The sequence below is a fragment of the Takifugu flavidus genome, chromosome 18 (genome assembly GCF_003711565.1).
Source record: "Takifugu flavidus isolate HTHZ2018 chromosome 18, ASM371156v2, whole genome shotgun sequence".
Lineage (NCBI taxonomy): Eukaryota > Metazoa > Chordata > Actinopteri > Tetraodontiformes > Tetraodontidae > Takifugu > Takifugu flavidus.
The window spans coordinates 11,222,205-11,246,693 of NC_079537.1; the positions used below are offsets into that span (position 1 = coordinate 11,222,205).

A 24,489-nucleotide genomic window follows, 5' to 3' on the forward strand; every position below is an offset into this window, starting at 1 on the left:
TGAAGGTCGCCATGGAAAAGGTCGCAAATGCCGGAGCAGGTATTGTACCACCAATTTTTCCTACATCCCAGCAACAACCAGCCAGAACCTCCGTCTCAGACCGGCCTGGATGAGCAGAATTTGGCTTCTTTATTCTTTAATCAGATTAATTAGGTTTAGAGTTTAATCATTCAGAAACACACACCATGATGCAAGTTAGATTTTTGCTCAATGGTCTTTTGGATTGCAACCTGTTCTGCTCTGCTCTCGAGAGACTGTTTTTACTTCCACTTATTCTATTTCGCCATCAAATCTCCTTTTTCGGTTGACACCATAATATGTTTGATTGAATAATAAAGACACAAAAATTCTCTCCTTGTCCTTCCCTCTGGAATCTATTCATCACAAAAAACCAGCAGGCCTTTTATATTCCTGCACACAAAATATAAAGCACTCCATCTTGTGCTAACACACGAGTGCTGCGCTCATCTTTCAGGCTAATAATCGGTGTCCTCTCCATCACAGCCCACTTTAATATGCCAGCTCAGCTTACAGGACTGGGCCCATTTTCCTTCCCCAGCATTCCCTCAAGTCCACGCTGTAAAAAAAATGACCCTTAAAACAGCCCACGTGGTTAAAACAGAAATTTTGTGGTGGTTATTCTCAGCGCACCTCTGTTCCCTTGTCACGCACATGCACACAAGTTGTCTATTCGTGGCACTCGTTCCCAAAACATGCTCGAAGAAACAGAGAAAGCATGAATACTTTATCACATATGGCTTCCGACCTTGTCCCTTCCACACAGAAACAGCCTGCAGCTTGTTCCAAAAACGTTTGAGGCATCACCTTCTCTTTCTTTCTGTAGAGATCTGAGGTTCTCCACGCGGAATTACTCCCTATTCGCCTTCTCGGTAAAGTCATTTTCACTCTCTAAGCCTTCAAAGCCGTCGTTATTACACATTCAAATAAAAAAACAACGGATAGAATCACTGCACATTAGCATCAAATTGTTGATGGTGGGCAAGATTACAAAGAATCTTCCTCCAATAGTCAAGAAAATGTTGGAGACTGAGGTCCCTAAACTTTGTTTCTGGAGGCAGGAAAGACATTTATCATGCATTGCTACCGTCCCTGTGGCGTGTTCGTTTGTTTTCCTTATCCATCACACATTCCCTCCTTGTCTCCCTCACACACACACACACCACACACACACACACACACACACACACACACACACACACACACACACACAGTCGTTCATCTCCCCTCATTACCAGTCGAGGGTTGCGCTCCACTCACACACTCTGTTGTTTAAACTAAATGAGAAATTAATGACCTGGGGTGAAGCCCCCACAACACACACACACACACACACACACACACCTCACCCCTGTTTTCTCCTGCCCGTTTGCTCACATGTCCCCACACCTGAGGCCCTTCTGGCCTCGGTTCACCAGGTGAACTAAGGTTTGGCCCCTCGCCGCCCGTTGCTTCCACATTCACTCAGTTCTTCTAGTGTAACAGTTAATGGCAATAATGGATCAGAAATCAGAGCACATTTGTTGGCGGCTCTCTTTCCTGCTGCCTCAGGCCTTCGCATATTCGGGTTTGACGCCCTCTTTGAATTTTTGCCGTTAAATCACGTACGCTGGTCGTTTCTGTCTGCTGGATTTATGCGTGTTGTTGGCAGGGCTGCCGCTACATTATCTCTGCATGATTAATGGCTGTCCTGATGGCAGATGATCTATCAATTACTGGAAAGCTTTATTACCAATTAAGCACACAATTACCTGGCAGCTCCAATTTTAACATACGAAAGAGGGGGGAAAAAAAGCGCTGACAATTAAAAGAGACTCGAGTTAAAGTTTCTTTAGCATCAAAAACACCAACAGCAACACAGACAGAGTTTTGGGAGTTTAGTGAACTACACCTACAGAAAGTTCCGTGACCAGCGGGCTTCATTCAGATGTGCAGATGGAGCTGCGTGTGTTTGTAATGCTAATATTAGCCACCCACTGTGGGGTAAAGCCAGAAAACTGTTTCTAATATAAACAGCAGCTGCCCCCCTCCCCTCTTTAAATACTCTTGCATAATAAAGATCCGTAAGGTATCACGCGCTCCCCGTTCCTGACTGCGCAGTCTCGCCATCGAGCTGCTGTCGTGCTGCTCTACTGTCAGAGACGGTGAAGGAGTCCAACTGCTCCCTCCTCAGCCGCTTCAGCTGCCGCTGTGATGAGTTTTCCTGCAGTAATTCCAAAGACAGGAAGGTTTTAGTAGCTTTTGCTCGTAAAAGGAGAACAAAAGCTTCCGTGCTTATGAAAACGCATAAATATGTACAAACAGGAACATCACTGAAGAGCTCCAGAGATATATTTTCATTTGTTTCAAACGGCTGAATGGGTCTGGGGGGGAAGGTGCTGGCCCGAGACATCCAGGGTTTTTAAAAAGAAATAAACCATTAGTGCCCTCATTGCTCTGAAATGGCCTATGGGATGTTTCACCTGTGATAAACTCTCAATATAATATAAAGGGGGGGGGGGGGTGTTGGGGGTAGGGGATGATAAAAGAGCTGGATAAACCTGCACAAAGGGCAGCTTAATAGAAGAGATTTCAAAGACAAATTAAACTAATGAACGGGGAGTCGGAAATTGGTGGTTGGGATATGAGCTGCTTACCAACGGGCAGGTCTGACCATTACTGCTCCGGGGAAGGTTCCTGGAACTTAAAGTGACTGACGTAGGAACCAGAATAACCCACTGGGCCGGCAGCACCGGTGTCCTGTCTACTCGCATGAAAGGATTTTAACGAAATGACCCACGTGGCTCAGCTGATCAAAGCCACCAAACCTGCCCTCCAACTACTCCATTTATGACTTAAGAGTCCTTTTTTTTTACAGTTTCTGTCAAAAGCCCCGGAGGCAGAAGAAGCATCACTGGTGCTGACTGCAGAGAACGTTCTGGCTTTAGAAGCACCTGCAGCTCCGACAGCGTCGCCTTTGCTTTTCAGCTCAGAGTTCAAATGCTTCTCTTTTGCAGTGCCTCCATTAAAAATGCAAGGCGGAGCCTCCGCTCAGCGTCCTCCCGCTGCGAGGACCTCTCCTCTCCTCTGGAGTCCGTCAACTCTCTGATTTCACGCTGCTAAACTCTCCCTCCCAGACCAATCGGATTCACATCCAGCCGACAGCTCCCGTGCTGCTCGGAGACGATAGTATTGATGATGGCGTGACGGAATTCATCGCCGGGGCCAGCGCTAATGAAAAGTGACGCCTTTTTCCGTGTCTTTAACTCAGAATCCTATACTTGTCCGTGCTGCTCGGCCTGGAACAGGTGCTTGACTTATGTTCAAAGTCATCAAACAGGGGTGCACATATCCAGTCCTCGGGGGCCACAGCCAGACTGGGTGTCCTATCCCCTATCTTGGATCCTCAGTTTTCTGCCTGGTAGGACAGAAAACCTGGATCGTCTGCGACCCGTGAGGACTAAAGTGTCTTGGCGACGTGGTGCTCTTCACTGGAGACGTGGCTGAAATAGTCTAGATTTAATCAGCCTGTGGAAATTAAACTAGAAAAGGTCATTTTAGTCACAGACAGGGTCACACCGAGAAAAAGGACCGACTCTTCCGCACTCGGGATTGATTCTGAGAGGGAATCACGCTCTCCCATTGTCCCCCAGTCTATCAGTGCCATTTGTCTTCGGTCAGGACATCACTCTCATTGACCTGGGCCTTATCCTGAATATGTTTCTCAGTCTGGCGCTGGCAGGACAACCTGGCTGCCGCATCTGCTTCTAAAGCTCCTGACAAATCACCTCATGGAGAGAGCCGTGACGGACGATTTCCTGAAGGAATGTGGGGAACATTATCTCCTCTGGCCATGCCTCAGCATCCATTAATCATTGTGATCACAAACACCGGGACAGAGCATGTTTGAGGAAGCCTCTCCACACCCGCATAGCGAAATACAGCAAAATAAGGACATTTTTTTGCCTGGGAGAACTTAAAAACCTGACAACCGAGCTGATTTTAGATCATTTCATCGCTGTTCGATCAAAGAGGCCGTACAACATCTCACAGCAAACTGGGGGAAATTAGCAGATATTTCATGATGGAATTTTCGAGCGTGGCCTGAGGTATTTATCTATAATAGATCAGAGCGTTATGTGGTGCCGACCCGCCGGACCGACAGCGCTTCCTCTCCTCTCTCTGCCATTCCTGATGTTCTTCCTCTCCGTTTCGGGCCTCCGGCCCACCGGGGTTGAGACTGATTGGATTAGACGCCAGCGTGCCCGTTTTCTCGTGGCACAAACGCAGCAAACACAGAAAAGCACAGAGCATGAATAATGACGCACGCTGCAGTGCACGTTACACAAGCTGGGAAAACATATTTATCACACACAGACGTTTGGCATGATGGGGGGGGGGGCAGAACTAGCCAGTGGATTTAGAGGCTTAGCTGCTTAGCGTGCGCCCCCCCTCCGGGGACAGAAACACTCCCCAGATCTAAAGGGGAGCATCAGAGTCTCTGTTTTGTGTGCGCGTCCAAAGATAGTCGGTCAGGAAGAGTGAGGCGTGCAACAGAAAAGCCCAGAGGTTCTTATTTAACACCGGATTACGGAGGGACTCGTGTTCTCTTGGAGTTTTCAGACAGGATTCCCTCATTCGGCGCTCCGATTCAACGACGCTCCTGATAACAGAGTCGTCGTCAGCCGAGCGCCGCGGCAGGAAGTGCACACGCGTCGACTTCCTGCGGACGTCTGCGGGCTGGCGAGCTCCCGTTTCCCCGCCACAGGTGTGAATTCCGCAGATAAATGGATGGAAAATGAGGAGAGTTTAAGCTGGATTAGCTCAGTGAACACAGGTAACCTGGTGCATGCTTCAGAGGAGGGAGCCGCTCTGACACGCCTCCGCATGGGAGAACACCAACGGCCTCGCGGAGCGCACGCAGCCGAGCGTTCCCGCGGTGAAAAACGCTGTTCAGGAAGTGGACTAACTGCTCACTGCTGGAAATGACCAAACCGCTGTTTTTCGACTGCTTCGCGTGGAGATCCTCACATTTACACTCCTCCGCGTCCCCCAGCTCCATTTTCTTTCATTATGTTGTTTGTTCCAGGCCAGAGCTGACACCTTTCACTTCCTGGGTGACTGCTCTCACGCTCAGGCAGTCCCTTCAGGTGTGAGGTGATCGGGGTATCAATAATTTAGGCCCCGAGATGGTTTTTGCCTCCTTCTCAGCTTTGCTGTCACGATTCAGCCAATTCGGCATTACGCAGGGTGCACAAGTATAATTACAAGGAATTAAAAGTTGCAAATGGGTGCTCGTACTTGAAGATTCAGAAGCGCGATTGTTTCAGAGAAGAGCTCATTTTCAATTAGCTGTATTATGGCGACAGCGTGAGCTTCAAATAAGAAATAAACACGCCCGTGGCTGGATGCTGAGGGAGGTTTGACGGCGTAGGCACAGATGGATCTGGCTGTTCGACTGTGTTCCGGCTCTCTGCCGTCTCACTGGCTGGCTGCTAACTGGCGCCTGGATTCAGTACTTGTGGGTTTAAATTTGCAGAAAAGTGCCGTTGATTTACACAGAAATGCGTGGTTTCCTCAGCTGAAGCACAGATTCTTTAAATCAAAAGATGCCAACTTGAATAATCATTAAAAGACACGTTTTTTTTTGGAACTTTCGGGGCAGAATTCCAAAAACACCGCCACGCTCAAAGTTATTAATGTTTAACGGGGACGAGGACGTGAGGGACGCTCTGCTTCTGGTAGCAGGCCATCACTGCTTGTCATGACAGTTTCCCTGGAAGACTGCTGAGGTTATTCCTGACATCACGTCAGTGGCCTAGATAGAGACTGCAGGACGTGTGACTGCGTCCAGGCCTGCAGACGTCCACTTGTACGGGTTCAGTGATGCGACGCCGAAGCAGAGCTGTGATCAAGGACGCTGAATAATTAATCCCTCGCAATCGTGGCGGGCAACATTTAGCTTTAAACGGTGTGCAACATTGATTCAACTCTGTTTACTTGCTCAAGGCGACAATCAGCAGCACGCCTGGCAACCGCAAAACGGGCTCCGATGCTGGAGAACAGCAACGTTTTTAGGTCGGATTTTATGAAGTAATATTCCAGCGGTGTTTGTGCTGCATTTCAAGCTTAAGCAAATATCCACATCTCAGATTTAATCAGTGGCTTCTTGTAGAGAGAACGGAGCTTTTTAGGAAAGTAAGCAGCTTGCTAGTCTGTTGTTTCAGCCCTTCAGTCAGATTTAGGTTGACAGTGTTTAAAAAGTTTATCCGGGCGACCCAACTAGTCAGTATGTGAACGGCAGCATGGTAAATGTGTGCGAAAACCTCGCCGTTCTGACAGATGTATGGCCTATAAAATAAAGCTGAACCTCGGGGGACTGGAAGCTGTCTACATCAGAAGGCAACGGGAGATTTCAGCATGTCAGAAGTTCCTGCCCATCTTCCAGGAGGCATGTACGAGAAGACTTTGGAGTTATTTTGGATTTAGAATCACTCAGGGTTCCTTGTAATGTTTGATCTCCGTCTCCACAGTCAAATACTCTCATCTGATGTCTTTAGAAGGAGAAGAAAGAGGACAGAGCTGTGTCACCGCAAGACTAAAACAAGTGCAGGATGATGCTAATGTCATATACTCTTTTTGGGCTCCTGAGGGAGGAATCAGAGCAGCGAACTTGAGCGATCAGACACCAGCGTTTGTTGTCAATGGAGACGGCAGACGGAGTGAAGAGAGGATCAAAAGTGAAAAAGTAAAAGAGAGAGTCGGGAGATCGAAGTGATATCAAAAAGGAGCTTCGGATTTGCCTTCCCAGTTCATTAGAGGCAGAAAGCAGCTGGAGGCCGGCGATCCAAACACAGAACAGGCTCGCTGGCGAGGGTCAGACCTGTCTATGGGGACGCCTCTGACAGCCTGAACCGTCTGTAAGACTGCTAAGATGCTTAAAAGAGTCCAGGTATAACTTGATAAACCCGTTTCGGTCCTGCCAGTAGCTAACCAGCACCATCCCGGTTCCCCTGTCTGACCACCCTGCTGGTTCCCAATCAAACCTGCTCACCTACCTTCTGTTTCCTTACCAACTACAGCTCTGTACTAATAAAATGTTTCGGTCAAGAAGAATTACACTCCCCCATGCATGCACGCACACACATGCACACCCCCACATACACACACACACACAGTTCCAGCAATTTCCCTGAACGGTGACAGGAATAATTGAGGCTGCCTGGTATTACCGCATTCGTCAGGCTCCGAGGCGCCTCAGTATACAGAGTTTTCTTATGTGAAAATAAGTTTTCACATTCGATCTGGCACAGGAGCGGGAGGATCACATTCACCGGCTGATGTGATAATTGTCTGCCATCCTCTTGCCCGGAGCAGGGAGTATGAAAGAGGGGTGGAAGGAGAGGCTGACAGTTTTATCGCCACCACCCGAGCCGTTCAGAACAGCTCAGAGAGCAGCCCCCCCCGCTTCCAGAGGTGAGCTCGCTCCCGTCCTCCTGGTCACTTTTAAATTTAAACACCTTCTTCCTTACAAACCTTGTCTGTTATCAGGGGAGAAGCTCTCCTGCGACGCCACGTTTCCTCCTGTTATTATTTTCCTCCTTCGACGTTTAAAGGGTAAAAAACTCGCTAAGAGAAGTTGCCGACTGAACCAGGGTGGGAGAAAGAGAGGCAGGCTAGCCAGTTCTGTTCCTAGCGGCCCCCGCCCCAGTACACCTGCAGCGGCTCAGGATCATGACGCCCACAGCAGAGGGAAATGGATGGTAGCTTCCCGGCGAGGGTGAGGGGTGACCCCTCCGAGCCAGGCGGTGACCTACCCTCCTGGCTGCTCTGGGCAGCCTCGCTGGGCCCTTTCTGCAGGACTATTCAGTTATTAAGGTCTAAAGTAAATGTTAAAATATAATATTTGACATTCTGAGTAGAGAGGATGATACCAACTAATGTGACTTTTAGCAAATTGTGAATGTGTTATGAGCAGAAACTTGGATCAATATTAGATCTGCCAGGTTTCATCTACTTATGTCAACACTCTAAAAGTCAGGCAGCTCAGAACGGATGTCAAAAAGGGGCAAAGGATCATCATTTAGGGATAGTGAAAGGATTTATACTTATAAATAAAGCAGCTCCACTCGAACAGAAGCCTTCTCCTGGTCTGGACATGCACAGTTTGTATCCCCGTTTGTGTCCTTAAATCACATTTTAATGGATATTTATGTGCATAGTTCAGGGACTGCGTGGTCGCTGCGAGTGAACAGATTAGATCATGATGCTTCAATTTATGGCTCAGAATGATTAAAGATCAGCCAACGAGCGATAGGGAGCCTGCTGGGGGAATTACGCCGGCAAAGCAGAGCGATATTCCGGGTTTATCAGAGCCGGCAAATCTGGGAATACCAGATTAAGAGAGGGATGAAGAGATGAGGGTGATCGTGATATCGATAATGAAGATATTAACGGTGATGATGATGATGATCAGCTCAAATCTCTCTCTGATTTGAGTATCCAGCTGCTGTCAATCTTTTTAATATCAATTATCAAATGTGTCTTAATCCGGAGACCAAATCGGAGCCATTCCATGGCGAAATGTCCTTCACAGGGGAGCCCTGAGGGGCACAGCGAGCGCCCGCACGGCGTCTGGAGCGTTTACTCATCAATCCGCAGGGCGCGTTTACTCATGCAGGGTTGAGATGCAGTTAACATAAAGAGCATCTCAGCGGTGAACTTTTGACACCAGGTTAGCGAGGAGGGAAGTGAAAGGAAATCAATACACACATCCTGCAGCTGAGGAGAGCAACATGATGCTTCTACCAGCCAGAGGATGGACACACACAGACACACACACATGGTATCTAAGTTTTAAACTAAGACGCTCCGTTATTTCCCTGTGATTCAGCACCATCCATGACGGTTCGCACTGATTTATTCTTCTGTTTAAGAGCAAAAGAAGCTGAATTACATCTGATTAATGCACTGCTGCTTTCATTCTTCTGTATCACTGTTAAATATTCCCACATTAAAAGGGGCTGTAAAAACACCCAAAAAAACAAGACGTGTTGTAGCCGCTCTGCAGAGCAGCGCTCTGCTACTCACGGACCCTTCTGCAGGGTTCCTGCAGTCAGCCGGGCCAGAGAGGGCGCCACTCCAGTTGTCAGGGGTCCAGAAGTCGAGCCTCTTCGTGCTGCTGCTGACCGGTACCAGTGCGTTCTGTCCACCGGATGCACTCAGCTCCAGCACCAGCTGGAGGAGAGCAAATTTAGCAGGATGACAGAGTGCTGATACCGGGACCCTGACAACATGGCATCCCTGGACCTCCAACTGCTGGCTGAATTATATATGAATAGGGACAATTAGGCACAACTACCAACACAGAGAGGCTGAGGAAGGAAAGCTCAACCGCAGCCGGTTCTGATGTGTTGTTTTGTCGCAGCTTTCAGGATTAAACCAAGTTTCTTCAAAAACTGCGGATGCTTGTGAGGAGAATCTAGAACACAGGATGCAAAGGTTGTCAGAGAGGATTAGGCTGGGTACCGTGCCGGTCCAAATGAGCTCTCAAAGGATGCTCCGAGCGTGCGCTGGTTTATTATATGGCGAGGCGTCCTGATTTATGTGAAGCTGCATATCAAACAGATGGAATCTGTAGGGCTGTGTTGTGCAGGAAGCAGAGACGAGCTCTTCAACAGACGTGTGCTCCATAGTGAGACTTGTGAGCACTTGAGAAAAGGGAGACGTGCCTATAGGGTTCACAGGGTTCATGCCAGTGTTTATCTATGCGATCACCATGGTAACAAGGGACACGCAGGTAGTATTGAGAAGAAAGGAATTACGAACACAAGGGTCTACAGCAGGAGTCCGACATCAACAGAACCGCTGCTGTAAATGTAGATGAAGTTCAAGTAGGACCGGTGAAACAGTGAGAGGGCAAGAGCTGCCGTACCTGGACAGAGCTGGAGGACATCTGGACATCTGAGGACATTCTCAACGCCTCTCTTAGCCAAGGCACTGAGTTGGCCAAAACTAATGCGTGACATTAGGAAATGCACCAAACGCAGCATCAAGGCTTCCACATTAGCAGGAGTGGGTTTCCACCAAATGCTGCATCCACATTTCCCAGCAGAGAGATCCGGAGCAGAAAGACCTCAGGTGAGCCTGAGATCAAACGAGGTTTCTCGGCACACACAGGAATATAATGGGGAAAAGCAAAATAGACAAAAGGGAGCCTTTAAAACAGAAAGAGGAATCGAATTCTCCAGTAGCACTCTGTGGGACGTGAGCAGCTAACACTCAGGCCAGACTCTATATGGTAAATTATGAAGTGAGAGAGACGAGCGAGACACGAAATGTAATGGAAAACCAAAGCGACACGCACAGAGAGCCTGTGAGGGAGGAAGACAACATGGGGCCTGGTGTTACATCTGTGTAGACACACAGCTGGATGCAAGCGGCACAAGAATTATTTATGTGGTTATCATTTGCATTCAGGCGACAGAACAGCCGTCAACGCGCGTTGATCCTCACAAAAGACGCTCAGACGGGCTGCAGGGAGCCCGAGAGCATCATAGGTGGCATCACACAAAGCAGCGGCAACAATAGGATAACATATTACTCCAATCTAATCTGCTTTGGAGAATAATCCTTTGTCTATGTTTGTGTCTGTAACTAATCGCGCACGATTCCCAAACGGACGAGCCATCTGTCGCCGTGGAGTTCCTCTGTCTTTGCCCCAAACCTGCAGGATGGAGTGATCTGGCCTCCTCTCAGGGAGCTGGAGGAGGAGAGCAAACACTCTGACTGCTGCTCTTTTGTCTCCCGAGCTCTTCACCAGCTTGGTAACGGCTGTATTAACGTTCGCCCACCTAAGGAATTACCGCCCTTTCAAAATTCTAAACGCAGCTGCGGCTGCTGGTTTTTGAAGCCGCCACTAAGAGCTGTGATTCCACAATACGACGCAGACGCGTGATCAATATTTGATCTTCCTGAGCAGCCTGTTGCCGCGCTACTCTTCCTCCTCTTCACTTTTCCGGCAGCAGCTTTGACAAATTGCCGCCAGGTTTTAGCTCCCATCGCTACAACGGGGCTGACTTAATCTATTAACTGCTCTGTAACTTGCTTCTTGACCTGATTAAAGCCGAAGATATTAAAATAAAGGATCCCGTTGTACAGCTTGTAACTGCTTCACGCTCTATTTTAGTTCTTTTTTTTACTTTCGAGAGACGGTCCAGAGAGTGAAGGTGCAGCCACCAGCATCAAGAACATCCATTAAGGCTTCAGCTGGTGCTGGAGAGCTGTTGCTATTGGTGAAATCATAAAATCCTGCACTTATGACCAATTTCATTCCAAAGTAATTTCCCAACTGTGTCTTGAGAGCTGAAGACACCTTAAAAATAGACCTCGATTTCACGTTCCTAAAGCATTTAAGATCAAATCCCGGTTTTCAAAGAGGCCCTTCCTCAAGTGGATGATTACGATGATGTAGCACAATCAAAACATCACAGTCCTCTCCTCGTCATTCCTCCCAGTGATGAAAATAAGCTGTGATTCCACTGCTGGAGCATCTAAACAGATGAAAACGTGGACCAGCTAACAGGTCTTAGCCCGTCTGTGCTGAAAGAGCTGATAACACAAGGCCGATCACATATGACGGCATGGTCCCACTCAAACCTGCCCTGGTGAAAATATGAAAACATCCTCTGGCGCAGTGAAATACACACACACACAAACACACACACACACCCAGGAACCTAACCAGCTCAGACAGTGTTTCCTCTGGAGGCTACAGTGAAGCAGGAGTCCTGACAGACTGCTGAGGTAATGGCTCTTCACTGCTCCATCCTCCTCCACAGCTTTGCTACACAACATCCACACCCTGAAAAACATTGATGAACAATGACAGGGGACGAATATTCCTGGTAATTCTTAGAAAATAGACTAAATATCACCTCCAGTAATATTTTGTGACTTCTCAAGGTGATCCGTAAGGAGGGTAATACAGTTATGTTAAAAACATCAGCATCAGGGGGAATTATAGGTCCTTCACCAGCAGGCAGGTAAACAGTGTCCACACTGAGCAGATGGACTTCAGCTTCCTCCCACTGTGCAGGGTCCTGGTGTTATATCTTCTGTGCCCTTTAAGATCAAACCAGCCAGGACGGTGAAATGCTGCCGCGGTGGCGTCTTAGTGATTAAGACCGAGCATCAGAAACCCAGAGCCTGACCCAAAACAAGCAGCAGTGGCAGGGAAAGCTCCCTGTTAACAGGAAGAAACCATGAGCAGGACCAGGCTCACATGGGGGGGCTCCTACTGATGGCTGCTCAGGTAAAGGAGGAAGAGGAACAGACACCAAAGAATCTCTGATTCGAGAAGGCAGGGGGCATTCGTGGACCCACAATCCTCCTAGATCACCAGCTGGGAGGCGGCACCTCGACACCGTTAAACAGCACTGGGACACTAATGTGTGGAAGCCCAAAGGTCATGTGTACGCTAATGGGTGCGGCAACCACAACCGCTACATTAGCAGATCGTGGTCAGAGGGCTGGATGCATCGCTAATTAGAGTCTGTTACAGAGTTAATGGCTGATTCACATTAAGCCAGAGAGTGTGGGAGTCCTCTCGAGACGTTCTGCAGCGGTTTACATACGTATTCAGTGAGTACCTGGCACACCGTGCTCATCCCTCCGGCAGCCCAAGCAGCAATTAATCCTGTCTGTAATCATACATGACAAACATGCGCAGGTAACCCGCCGCTGCACAGACAATGAAGTGATAAAGCACCCCGGCCCCGACACGTCTCGTAAGCTAAGCTAATGGATGATGATGGATGACTCCTTTCGGGACTGTTGAGCAGCAAAGGCCACAGCAGTGAAAGCAGATGGCCTGACCTCTTTTAAACCAGTCCACAGAGGCTTCAGGCCTCTTTGAGAAGACATAAAGCAAACTCTATGTGTAGGACTGGACAAAACATGGACTGTACGGACTGTAGACGTGAGGCGGAGGAGAGGGCCGGTCCTCACCGTTCCAACCGTTGGGGGATCCGAAGGAGCAAATGGTGCCTGTACAGTAGACGTTGCGCTTGCTTCCCTCTCTGCTCCAGTTGCATCAGTCACGTCACGCCGACTCCCGCGTCGCCTCCATCTTCCCTACGGAGCCTTCGTCAACGCGTCAGTCAAAAAGCTGATTCTGGTCCCAGCGGAGTTGTGCACATGGTTTCCTGCGCGCACCCGTGCGCGCGCGCGTGTGCGTTCCCTTCTATTTTGGGAAAACAGGTTTTTCCTTTTCACCTTTTCCTCTAAGACACGAAGGGCCGGCGCGTTGACGGAGAAGAGACGGAGCGAGTCAGGAGCGGAGCGGCAGCAACAGGCAGAGGGCACCGAGGATGACAGTGCCTTCGAGTAGCCGCTCCTGTCAACACCAATATGTTGGACGCTGGCAGGAGGTCAGCGTCACCTCATGAAGTATCCAAGACTGTCAATTAAGGGGGCGCGGCAGACATTAGAAGGCAGTGATACTGCAGAATCTGCACCGGCTCGACTGATGCGTTGAGATCATCGCAGACGCCAAAGAGCTGATGTCACCTGTGTTTAAATCTTCACGCTAACAGACAGCGACGCCCGGATGGAGCTCTATCTCTTCTTTTCACCTTGGCGACGCTCAACCCAAAGCCCAACAAAACAAATGAGCGAGGTTGATCTTGAGGACGTTTATCTGCTCTTCTGTGGTTCTGTTCCGTGGACTCTGTTACTGCCGGATGTTATTCTGGAAATAAGGAGAGCTTGGAGCCAGTTTACGCCATTAACGATCTCGCTCTTTTTCAGTCTCTGCTGCGTTCTTCGGGATTCAGACTCAGAAAATCAAACGTTGGGAGCAGATATGTTGCTAATGACACAGACAATCAATGCAGAACGTAAACAGGGCCGTGATAAATGGGAAATCACGGCATCCGTCTGCGTCCGTGTCGGAACATTAGTTTGACAGTCACTTTGACATTACAATGCTCTGCTTCCTGAAAACCCAGGCGTGGCGTCGCTGTGCCTCAGATACGAATAAATGTGGCAATAATGGGATGTATTCATCACAGACACGACTCCAAAACATGTCTAAAGGAGTCAGGATGGAAAGAAATGGAAAGATGAAGATTTTATGAAACAGGGACGAGCAAACTAAGGCTTTTTATCAGGATTTTAACCAATTAGAAGGGAGTGACAGTGAGGAAGCTCTCCGTGATGACGGAGACGTCCAAAGAGAGAAATGAAAGGCATCGCTCATCTGGACAATCCCAACCCAGGATCATAGATCACCCACAGCTGGCTCCTGCTGCAGTGTTGGTGATGGAGCCATCTGTAACTGCGTGTAGTCAAAGATTAAATCTATCAACAATCAGCATTATACCGCATTCACACTCTGGCTGGAATTTTAATTAGGCCTGTGTAAAAGTCTTTCTGCGCCTACAGATTGTGGAGGGCAGTAAACAACATATTTAAATCCACAGTAGACAGCAATCATCCATTAACTGGCATACTGGCTGAAATATTAATTGGTGCAGAGGGGAAAGTGACTGAAACGAGACCCTATTTCACGCTCCAATCAGACCTGAACTCTGAACACGGCCTCCACGTCTGATTCTTCATCTGAGATCATCATCAACAATCCCCTCGGAAAGGGACAAGAAGGACAACAAGTGCGTGCTTTATATTGTTGTCGCAGCACTTGCGCGCGTCTGACACCTTTTCAGAGGCACTTAAATAGCACTCTACCACAACAGCTACAACACACTGCAGAAGAAAGCTTGAGAATCAACCTGCCAAGACAGTTAAAATAAAGATGGAGGATGCGTCACCTCCTCCTCCTGTTGGACAAAGACAGAAAGCCTAAATATCCGCTAGGCAGAGCCAGAGTGGAGGTGGAGCCGTGTTTGGTTCTGGTCCATGAAGCCACCCTCTCAGGCTGAGGTCAGCTCTGTAACCCGTCATGAGTTCATGAGAACCCATCACGTAACCCATCATGAGAGTTCAAGAAACTCTGAGCAGCTGGATAAAAACAATCAATTACAATAGGGTTTATACAATTCTCAGGGCCAACTGGATTTACCGCATCACTTCAGGACTTTTTTTTATCCAAAGACTTAATTTAAAAAATGGCGGTCGTGGTGCATATGGCCTATACCTCAGCCGGCCACTAGAGGGCAGTTGGTTTTGTTTACTTTGGGGGTTTCGCCTGATTTTGGGGAAGAGAGGCCCTTCAGGGAAGGAGCAGCTCTAACTACATATCAAATCATTTCTCAGGTTCTATCAGCCACCGTGTTGGAATCCTACAGACTGAAAACATGGCGGCCAGGCACCTGGCCCGCTCCCTCGGACAGCCGGGGGGGGGGGGGGGGCTGCCACCGCCACTGATCCCTGCCCAGCAGTGATATTTAAAAGAAGACGCGGGTGAACTCACGGCTTTGAAGTCGCTGTGGTTGCACTCTTGTCCTTGGAAGCGGCAGTAGAGCATCATCTCTTTGAGGTCGTGGCCAACCCGCTCCACAAACTCCTTCATGCTGAAAGTCTTTGGCCGGTAGGCGGTGAAGTTGGCTTTTTCCTGCAGGAAAGCCAGAACGTCAGGATCTGCCAGGTGAGGCTGGGGGATCGCCAGGTGCACGTCCAGCAGAGCCAGCAGCTCTCCGGCGTGGTACAGATCGTTGCGGGTCAGGCGGCTGAACCGATAAGCATTGAGGTTGCAAATGGTCACAACGGGGAAGATGAGGCTGCCCGACACCACGGCGTCCACACTGGTCACGTGGGGGTAGGAGAGGAAGTAGGCCAGACGCTCGGCACTCTCCAGAGCTAACAGTCCCAGGCAGGCCAGCAGAGCCACAGCCCACAGTAAGCTGCGTGCGGTGGGCTGACCATACGGGAAGATGAAACGCAGTCCGTGCAGCGTGCTGCTGTGAGCAAAGGCCTGCCAAGAGGTGGGGTGCAGGCTAGAGCTCTCCTGGCTCCCCTGACTACCACAGGCCTCCTTTAAATCCATCATCAGCACTCCGGCCGGTGAGCCCCTCGGCGCCTCACACCTGCAGACACGGGAGGAAAGTGTGTGAAAGTGTGAGATCCGCAGCCCCGAATCGCAGCGAATACCCTGCATACAGTCAACGAAGCCCCTGTGATCCCACAGGACACGCCGAGGAGGACGATACGGAGCAGCGAGGTGAGGAGAAAGACTCTGAAATGTGAAAACAGCCATGGGAGAAATAAAGAAAAACGCACAACAGGCACATTTCTGGAGGGAAACTACTTAAAGAGGAAGACAGAGGAGGAAGACACTCCCTCAGGGGGTCCCCTTCCTCACCACTTCCACACTCAGTGACTCCCTGGAGGTCAGAACACACACAGAGCACACAACCCTTCAACACAAACACACACACACACACACACACACATATCCTGGGACGTTAGCTAACTTCACTCACAAAACACGCCACAGGTAATTCCTGCAAGGCACCCGGAGCAAAGAACGCTGGAACCGCAAACCAATCAAAGCTGCCTCTGTGTATCCCAACTCATTTCTATTCCAAACTCACTCACTCACACACGCATACACACACACACACACACACACACACACACACACTCGAGCGCAAACACACGTCAAGGATTTCCAGGATCTCATGAGCCTCAAACTAATAACAATGGTAAGTACCTCTCTTGTTCAGCCTAGCAAGAAGACATCCAGCCAGTGCGAGTGCACGTGCGCCAGGCGGTGTGTGTGTGTGTGTGTGTGTGTGTTAGAGGGAGCACGAGAGAGAAACGCGTTGACAGAGAGAGAGCGAGAGGCGTTGATGATTGGAGCCGCTAGTTAGTCTTGCATGCCGGTCCAAACTCCTCCTGTTTTCCTTTGGCCAGATCCATCCGTTTCCCCTCCTCTCTTCAGCTCATCTGTGGTGGCGGAAAACAAGAGCGGAGCCGGGAGAGGCGGGCGGGAGGCACACACACACACACACACACATGCTCACAGAGAGAGAGAGAGAGGGGACAAGAGAGGGAGGGGGAGACAGGAGAATGCTTTCCTCCATCGCTCTCTCCACACTAAAGTCACTTGAATGTTTCCTCCCTCCACCGTCTCGTTCGTCTCATTTCCACGTCTCCCCAACACTGGTGGCGACGGACCGACGCACGCAAAATGGACGCGGGGGGGGGACGCGGCGGCGGGCGCTGGCCGGGGATGGTGTGTGTCAGGGGTAGTGAAGCAGAAGTGGAGACGGTTCGAGAGGAGAGACGAGGACGAAAATAAAAGGGGAAAACTAAGAGAGGGGGGGAAGGAAAGTGCAGTCACATGGTGCTCAGTGATGTCACCCAGGGAAAAGTCATTCAGACGTGATGTCACGCGCACAGAAGAGGCAGAAAGCTGGAATGGGGTGATAATAGGTGTGCGCAGCATGTTTGCTGTGTGGTTGGCATGGTAGCTGGCACCGACTGTAAATCTCAGTGTGGGTATTACAAATGCAGGTCTAAGACACCCGTATTCCACAGTATACTGGATTCTTTCAACAAATGATGCAAGAAACTACTGATTTTAGAACGTTGGGGATATGTTTTGATCCATTGATCACGTTTTTTTTTAATTCCCATCATTTGCCGAAATAAACCCGTTACTTGTGTGACGCTTGTGCAGCAGAAATGAGCAGTACAAACACACAATTAGCTGTAATTGCTGACAATTATTACATTTAGGAACTAGTAATTTACTAAGGCTTTTGCCAAAACAAAGAGGTTAATTCACAGACCAACCCGGTAAAACAGACAAACAAAAGCCCTTACAGCGCTATTACTTTTTGCAGGCATAAGGACAAAAGACAAATACACTGAAAATAAATCACAATGTTTCTTCATATCTGGAGGCGATGAACAGTAATCTGGTGATTTCGGGGAAACAAGTGGCTGCAGGGACAAGTTATATAAATGCAAATTTCTTTAATGTTTATTTAACTGATTGAGACACAGTTGGCTGCCATTTTGTTTTCCAAAAACACCATGAAGTTAATTGTCAGTTAGCGAGTTTGAGACCGTTTTTTGAAAATGAACAATTAATAATAATAATAATAATAATAATAATAATAACGATTATATATATATATATTTAATATTATGTGCCTTAGGGGACGTGCAGGCCATTCTTGTAGCTCGTTATAACATGAACAATGGCGGTACCGATCTAAATTAGCTTACTTTCTTTTGACTACGCAGTGAAATTAAACTCACCTGTTGCCATGGCGCTGATCACTTCCGGGTCACCTGTGGCGCTTGTTCTGTCTCGCTGGTGTTATTTTACACCGTTTTAATTACTCTTATCTGACGATCGGTTCAGAAAACCGGCGGATTAAAGAAAGGGCGGTTGCAAATTTGACCCCAAGAAGTTTCATTTTTGAGAGAAGCGGCCCAGTTTTGCGGTTCATTTATTCAGCGTCTCCCTTTTTTTTACGCAACATTGAGTCTGACGAACGTCCTGATGTTCCCCTCATCACAGAACCCATAATTATGATGGAACATTTTAAGTTCGACGCACTTTTTTCCTCCCCCGCACCGGTTGGTCTCTGCTGCGGGGGTTGCAGCTTCCTTAACGGTTTAATTAAGCACATTTCAAACTCATCTCACTTGACACCATCCAGCCAACCAAATCTGTATCCAGTGGATTATTAGAGGGCAGGAATTGTGTTGCTTGTTCTCCCTACATAGAATATACTGATTGAACACACTGGCAACGCTATGAATATGACTGGGAATTATCAGAGCAAGTTAATGTGAGCAGATGCTTTATCCCATGTACAAATCCACGATTGAACTCATCCATAATGAGCACTCAGCTCCGCTGGAGGCGCCGATCTGGCCTCCAGTGACCTCCCCTCGTTCGCAGGGTCACGTCCGAGAAGTTGGTCCTAAATCCCCCGCTGGTGCTCAGCAGACGGAGGAAAAACGGCCCGTTACAGGCGTCTTCGCATTCTTGTCAGGCCCCATGTTTCTCCACGCCCTGCGGGCGGATCCGCTTGAGTTTACTAGCATCAGCCGGATCGTTTGAGCCGATTCTGACAAGTTGCCCATGTCAACTAACCACCAACCCTCCTCGCGCCGACCCAGAAGTCAAAACTCAACTTTTGAGAATCATTTATGAACCATAATTTCAGTCGGGGCTGCATGATGCGTTTGATTACACTTCAGTTATTCTTCAACCAATGCTGAATTTCTTTTATTAAAAAAAAAATAAAAAAGCTGTTCTGAGATAAGAAACCTCTCTGTTCTCTCCACTTTAAACCAGAGCGCTGCAGATCCCCTCCATTTTTTAGGAGTCCCCCCCCCCCCAGATCAAATCGCTCCTTATTTGCATGACAAGACTAACGACACTTTTCGGTAGATCTTAATGAACTTTAGAGAAAATCAGCTCTGGGCGGGAGATAATTAGGCCGTTTCTGAGATTGGCTGCGCCTGGTTATTACCTCTGCTGAGAGACCATTTGACATTGAGGGGAGAATTATTGCAGAGCGAGCGTGAGCTGCAGAACCTAGATGCATTTTTGAGGTCGTAATTGGTAGATGTGCAGATATGAGGAACCCCAGTTTCTCTCTCTCTCTCCGAAACACACACACACACACACACGTTCTGGTGGAATTAAAACTCCCTGTAATTAAGAGTTTTATCATCAGGTTTATTAAAAGTAGCGTTGGAGTCGAAGCCGACTAATGATGTCCACCAGGACTAGAACTGCTAACCATGTCGGCGCCTGCTGCCGGCGCCGTGCACGTGTACGAGCAGCTATAGGCTCGATTTAATCACCTGTACAGACCGTCGGGGGTCCTGACCTGCACGCAAACAAACCCAGTTAAAACCCTGAAGTTCCTGAAGATGATGTTTTGGACCCGTGCAACACATAAATAGGGATGAGACATGTGGTGGGATGTTGCTTTAAGGTCGTCCCTAAATGACCTCCAGGTTTTTCGGCAGCAGGAGTGGACGTGCGTGACCCATTTTCTTTTTCTTCCCCGGATGGCAAGGTCGCGACCCCTGCGGGCTGCCTCCGATTGGCTCATCGGGCTGGTGGAGCTCAGGATCCAAATCGTGTTTGAAGTCCAAGTCGCTCGCGTGGAGCTCGGTGGTTAATCCTGCCCCGGCTCGCGACGGTCACGCATCCATCACGTGACAAATCAGGACGGGGGGACGTGCGGTCGGGAAAAAGTGGAAACTCAGCTTTGTGAGCATCCTCATTTTGGCTCTTTAGGAGATAATCCAGGAAATTTATGCAGCTGCATTAAATACAGAAGCACAAAGAGGCAGAGGATTAACCTGAATCTGTAACAGTGAGGCGGAGGACTCTGGATCTGAGGCTCAGATCCTGTTGGGAGCTTTTCCAATAAGAGCCTGTTAGTCACGGCGCATCTCTGATGCCGAGGCTGAGGGAAGATGCTCTGCTCCTGGAGACCCCCTCGGTAAACAAACGCGGGGCCGCTCCTTATTCACAAAGTGGCGCCGTTGTAGGTGAGGGCTCAGAAGCTGTAGGTGTCCTCAGGTAACTCCCCCAGAAGCTCGTCCAGGTCGTCATCTGCGCGAGGACACAAGCACGCGTCAAGGAGAGGAGGCTTAAATATCCCGTTTGCTCATCGTGAGGTTGTTAGAAATGAGAGTTCTGACCCAACTCCCAGCCGGAGTGCTGCGGCGCTGCCTTATCGGGCTCCAGAGCGCCTCTGCTGGAGCCCCCACCAGCGAGGTCCGCGTCGGCCTCCTCGCCGTCCTCGTCAAAGAGTAGCTGCATCCGGGACACGGGCTCCCGGAGGGTGGTGGGCGAGACGGGCTCCTGGAGACGAAACACAGGCGGGTTCGGATTTCATGTTCTGCTGGCGTTTCTGTTTCTGGAGGTCGGGACCCTCACCAGGACCAGCGGAGGGAGCTGCGTGGACGTCAGAGCCACTCCCTCCGGGGAGTAGATCCTCAGCAGGTTGTTGGGGGTCACGTTCAGGTAATGGTTTCGATGGGAAGGGGAAAACACGCCCACCTGCCCACACGGGGAGCAAACGTGTGGGCGAAAGGGCAAAACGACGGATGTGAATCCAGATTTAGAGAGAGCCGGGGCAGATTTACCTGTTTGAGCAGCAGCACCGCGCCCACCTTCAGCTCCTCCACTCTCTCCTCCAGGAGGCGCCGATGCACGGTCCCCTGGATCTCCCCTGACACATTTTAGGATAATCGTCCACATTTAAACACCAAAATCTTTAACAAAACGTGTCTTTATCTCCTCCAGTTACATAACAAACAAGTGAAAAATGGCCCTCAGATCTATTTAGGACTCCGTTATAATTATGCATCAGTCTGTCAGTTTGATAAATGAAGAATTTTGAGCGCTAAGTTTTCTACAACACTTTGATTAACGACACTGGATTCCTCCAGAGGGAAGCTTTTCTTTTCGCGGCCAACTCTGACAGCAGAAACTTCTCGCCTGGCGATTCATTTTCCTCCCGACAGAATAATCAGCGCTTGCGACCGGTCTCGGTGTAAAACAGGAGAACGGAGCGACGCCGGCGTTTGCAGGACATGCGCCACATCTGCGTGTAACCAGGCTTCTTCCCGTGACCTTCCCGTGACCTCTCAGCCTGCGCGGCACTCAGTCAGGCGGATGTCGAACACCGTTGTGCTCTAAACACTCGTCTTTGTGTGTGTTTTTTTAGAGTCTTTTTTGACTTTAGAGTGGGGGTGTGGGTGGGCCGACTACCTGTTGGGTCTTTGAACACGGCTCTGGCGTCAGCGTGTGTGTGGACGATGCTCTTCAGCAGCACGGCCATGTTGGGCACTTTGTTTTTCGCCAGCCGTTTCAGCGCAGCCTGCGAGGACCAGCGGGAAAAATACCATTATTTTACAAAAATCACCTAATTCTGTACTTCAGACTTTCCAATCGTTTTTCTCTTGTTTTGCTTCACCTTTCAGGGGCTTTAGTTTCACTCAAAGTCACAAAACATGTCTGCAGCATGTATCGTGGCGCCCCCAGTGGTCTCCTTGGGAATTACACCTCTGTTGATTTGAATCGTGTCGTATTTTCTTGCTTTTCACACAGTCAGACATATTTTTGGGTCTAACAGCAGCAGTGCTACCATGCCTCAAATGAGTGTGTGTGTGTGGGTACAAAGTGTACAAGCTGCCATGTAGAAAAATGCCTGTTTTGAGCAGCATCGTCCCCCCGGGGAGAACAGAACACACAGCTCTGCGCTCATTACAGTGATTGATGAGTGACTGTTAATAATTATGAATCACCTCCGGTGCAGCACCGCCGTTTCGTCTTATAATACTAAAAGACATCCAGCGGTGACGTGGTCTGTATTACAATGGGAAGATAATTGTAAAAAATGTCCTGACCTATATAAAAGCCAACTGGTGCCTCAGCTGGAAACGATCCTGGCACCATTCCCTTGAAAGCACGTCGGGTGTGGAGATTGCGGCGGATCACCTTTCGAAGCACCATGACGACGCTGTAGGAGTGCAGGAAACAGGAGGGGTTTCGCTCATCCAGCCCGATCTCTGCCTTCATCGCCGCCCAGGCGCCGCCGCCGAAGTCGTCGTCCTCAGTCTGAGAGCCGGAAACCTGCAGATCCACATTTTCATCAGGGCGGCCAACACGCCGGTCATAAATCAGCGCTCCCGGTATGAAGTGAAATATGCACACAGGTGATTCAGGAAGCTTTTAATGCCGTTACCTGACTTTGGAGTCGAGCCACGGCGCCATGAGCCGGAGTCAGAGGAACAGAGACCACTACTTCGTCCAGGTTCTGACCCTGCGGCTGAGAGACAAGAGTCAAATTATTACACCGCGCCCTCGGGAAAACAAACGGTGGAAGATCATCAACAATCAGGCTTATCCGGACCGATGAGGGCCGAACCTGCTCAGGCAGGAGTCCCGCAGGGCCGGGGAAGCGTCGGGTCCTGGGCTGGTGACACCCCGAGCGAGACCTCTTACTGGGAGGTTTACTGGAGGCCGACACCAGCTGGACCAGGCGGTTGGTAAAAACTGGTGTGTGAAGAGGGTGAGGGCTCAGGATGGTGGAGGACGTGGAGGGTGCAGGGGCGCGAGGCTGAGGAGAGGGTCTCGGGGTCGTACGTGGTCCCTGCGGCCTGTGGACGGGCCTGGAAACGGGGCTGGGGGAGGCACACGGGTCGGGACTGCGCAGAGGAACCGAGCGGACAACGGGACGAGGGTACGGAGACTGAAGAGGGGTGGACGGAGTCTGAGGGCGGAGTTTATTTCCAGATGAGGTCGAGGCCGGGGGCGCGGGCCTCGGCTCTCTCGCATGGGGTGGGGGTCGCAGCGTTTTGGCCACAGGCGCGGGCGGAGCGGGAGACCGAAGTGGACGGCAAATCTGACCCTCGTCCAGGTCTGCGAGGTCAACGTCCCAGTCGTCAAAGTCCTCCTGAGCCCCCGGGGGCTTCAGCATCTCGGCCCCACGGCTCTGTAGCGACGCCACGGTAGGCGGCGAGTTACTCTGAGGAGCCGGGCGAGTGGAAGGCAGCCGTCTCAAAGCCGGAGCGCTGCTCCCGCTGCACGGGGACGCTGAGCTCCATCCAGCCTGCTGAGGACAGCTGTTCTCAGGGTCTCTGCGGGACACGGAGGACCCACGCAGGGCGCCAGGTGACACCGTGGTGGTCCCGGTGGCAGCGGCCGGTGCAGGCTGCACACCCCAGTCAGGCTCCAGCAAGTCCTGACACACCAACACACGCAGGTGTGCGTGCACGGTGCGTGAGGGAGAGACACAAAGATCATCACGTTAGAGGGAGAAAACCAGGTGGATCAGGTGTTTCCTGGGAGTCACCTCATCGTCCAAGTCCTCGCCGATGCTGAACAGGCCGCTTATTTTGTGGGTCTGTAACAGAGGTGACGGCAGAATGACGATTCTACACGATGGCGACGGTGTTAAAGGCACAATTATTATGTCAGACACGCGATGAGCTATTAAAAAAGCCACCATTAGTGTTGTTAGCAGGAGTTAGCTTCGGCAGCTCAGATTGTTCACTTACCATCGCCGACACGAGATACAGCGACAAGAGCTGAATTTCAAGGAAAGCAAAGTTTCAGAGGACCCGAGCGCCATTCAACAAGATTCAGAGAGAGATTATTCACGAAAGATCAACGTTGCTCAGCGATCTGAGGGAACTTTCAGCCGTGTCGCTTCTGCCGCGCGGCCGCGTTTAAACGCGACGTCATGACGTAAGGTCGACGTTCCAAAGATCCTCGCGGAGTCAGATGAGTCACTGCCCGGCCCGAAACACGTCCACAAATTGACGTTTTATCCTACAAGATGACAACTTCACAACACCTTCAACACATACAAAGCTGCTGTAACAACACGAGTTTCCCCGGACAACTGAAAAACTTTACCTTCTTTTGTTTGTTCTGCGATTTCGATGACTGAGTGGCCGCTTGTAGCGTCTAATTACTGACACCATGTGGCCATTTTGGATATTACAGGTATCCGTTTACATTCTGATCTATTA

The 24,489-nt window shown here is 49.8% G+C and overlaps 2 protein-coding genes across 3 annotated transcripts; both read right to left on the minus strand.

The window, feature by feature from the left end:
- Positions 1-1,826: 1,826 nt before the first annotated feature.
- On the minus strand, positions 1,827-17,141 carry LOC130514952 (acid-sensing ion channel 2-like). Its single transcript, XM_057014859.1, has 3 exons — positions 16,670-17,141; positions 15,431-16,043; positions 1,827-2,221 (listed from the first exon to the last, which is right to left on the minus strand). The coding sequence occupies exons 2-3, from the start codon at positions 16,004-16,006 to the stop codon at positions 2,090-2,092; spliced, it is 708 nt and encodes a 235-aa protein (XP_056870839.1). The 5' UTR covers positions 16,007-16,043; positions 16,670-17,141; the 3' UTR covers positions 1,827-2,089.
- A 2,477-nt stretch (positions 17,142-19,618) lies between these two features.
- Positions 19,619-24,472, minus strand: hrob (homologous recombination factor with OB-fold). 2 transcript variants are annotated; one of them, XM_057014850.1, is made up of 10 exons: positions 24,013-24,472; positions 23,808-23,858; positions 22,881-23,696; positions 22,698-22,781; positions 22,451-22,585; positions 21,722-21,830; positions 21,094-21,179; positions 20,885-21,007; positions 20,647-20,809; positions 19,619-20,557 (listed from the first exon to the last, which is right to left on the minus strand). In XM_057014850.1, the coding sequence occupies exons 1-10, from the start codon at positions 24,013-24,015 to the stop codon at positions 20,502-20,504; spliced, it is 1,626 nt and encodes a 541-aa protein (XP_056870830.1). In that variant the 5' UTR covers positions 24,016-24,472; the 3' UTR covers positions 19,619-20,501. The 2 variants fall into 2 exon arrangements, with proteins under 2 accessions (XP_056870830.1, XP_056870829.1); XM_057014849.1 differs by having other exon boundaries at positions 23,808-24,472.
- Between the last annotated feature and the right edge of the window lie 17 nt (positions 24,473-24,489).

Bases quoted from the DNA above. Each gene is read 5' to 3' on its own strand.
- LOC130514952 (XM_057014859.1), bottom strand. From the start codon at position 16,006: ATGATGGATTTAAAGGAGGCCTGTGGTAGTCAGGGGAGCCAGGAGAGC. The intron at 2,222-15,430 runs GTGAGTTCACCC...GAATTACTGCAG, and splicing joins ACCACAGCGACTTCAAAGCC to GAAAACTCATCACAGCGGCA.
- hrob (XM_057014849.1), bottom strand. From the start codon at position 23,963: ATGGTGGCTTTTTTAATAGCTCATCGCGTGTCTGACATAATAATTGTG. The intron at 22,782-22,880 runs GTTCGGCCCTCA...CTTGTCTCTCAG, and splicing joins CGGGACTCCTGCCTGAGCAG to CCGCAGGGTCAGAACCTGGA. The intron at 21,180-21,721 runs GTAGTCGGCCCA...AAAATGTGTCAG, and splicing joins CGTGTTCAAAGACCCAACAG to GGGAGATCCAGGGGACCGTG.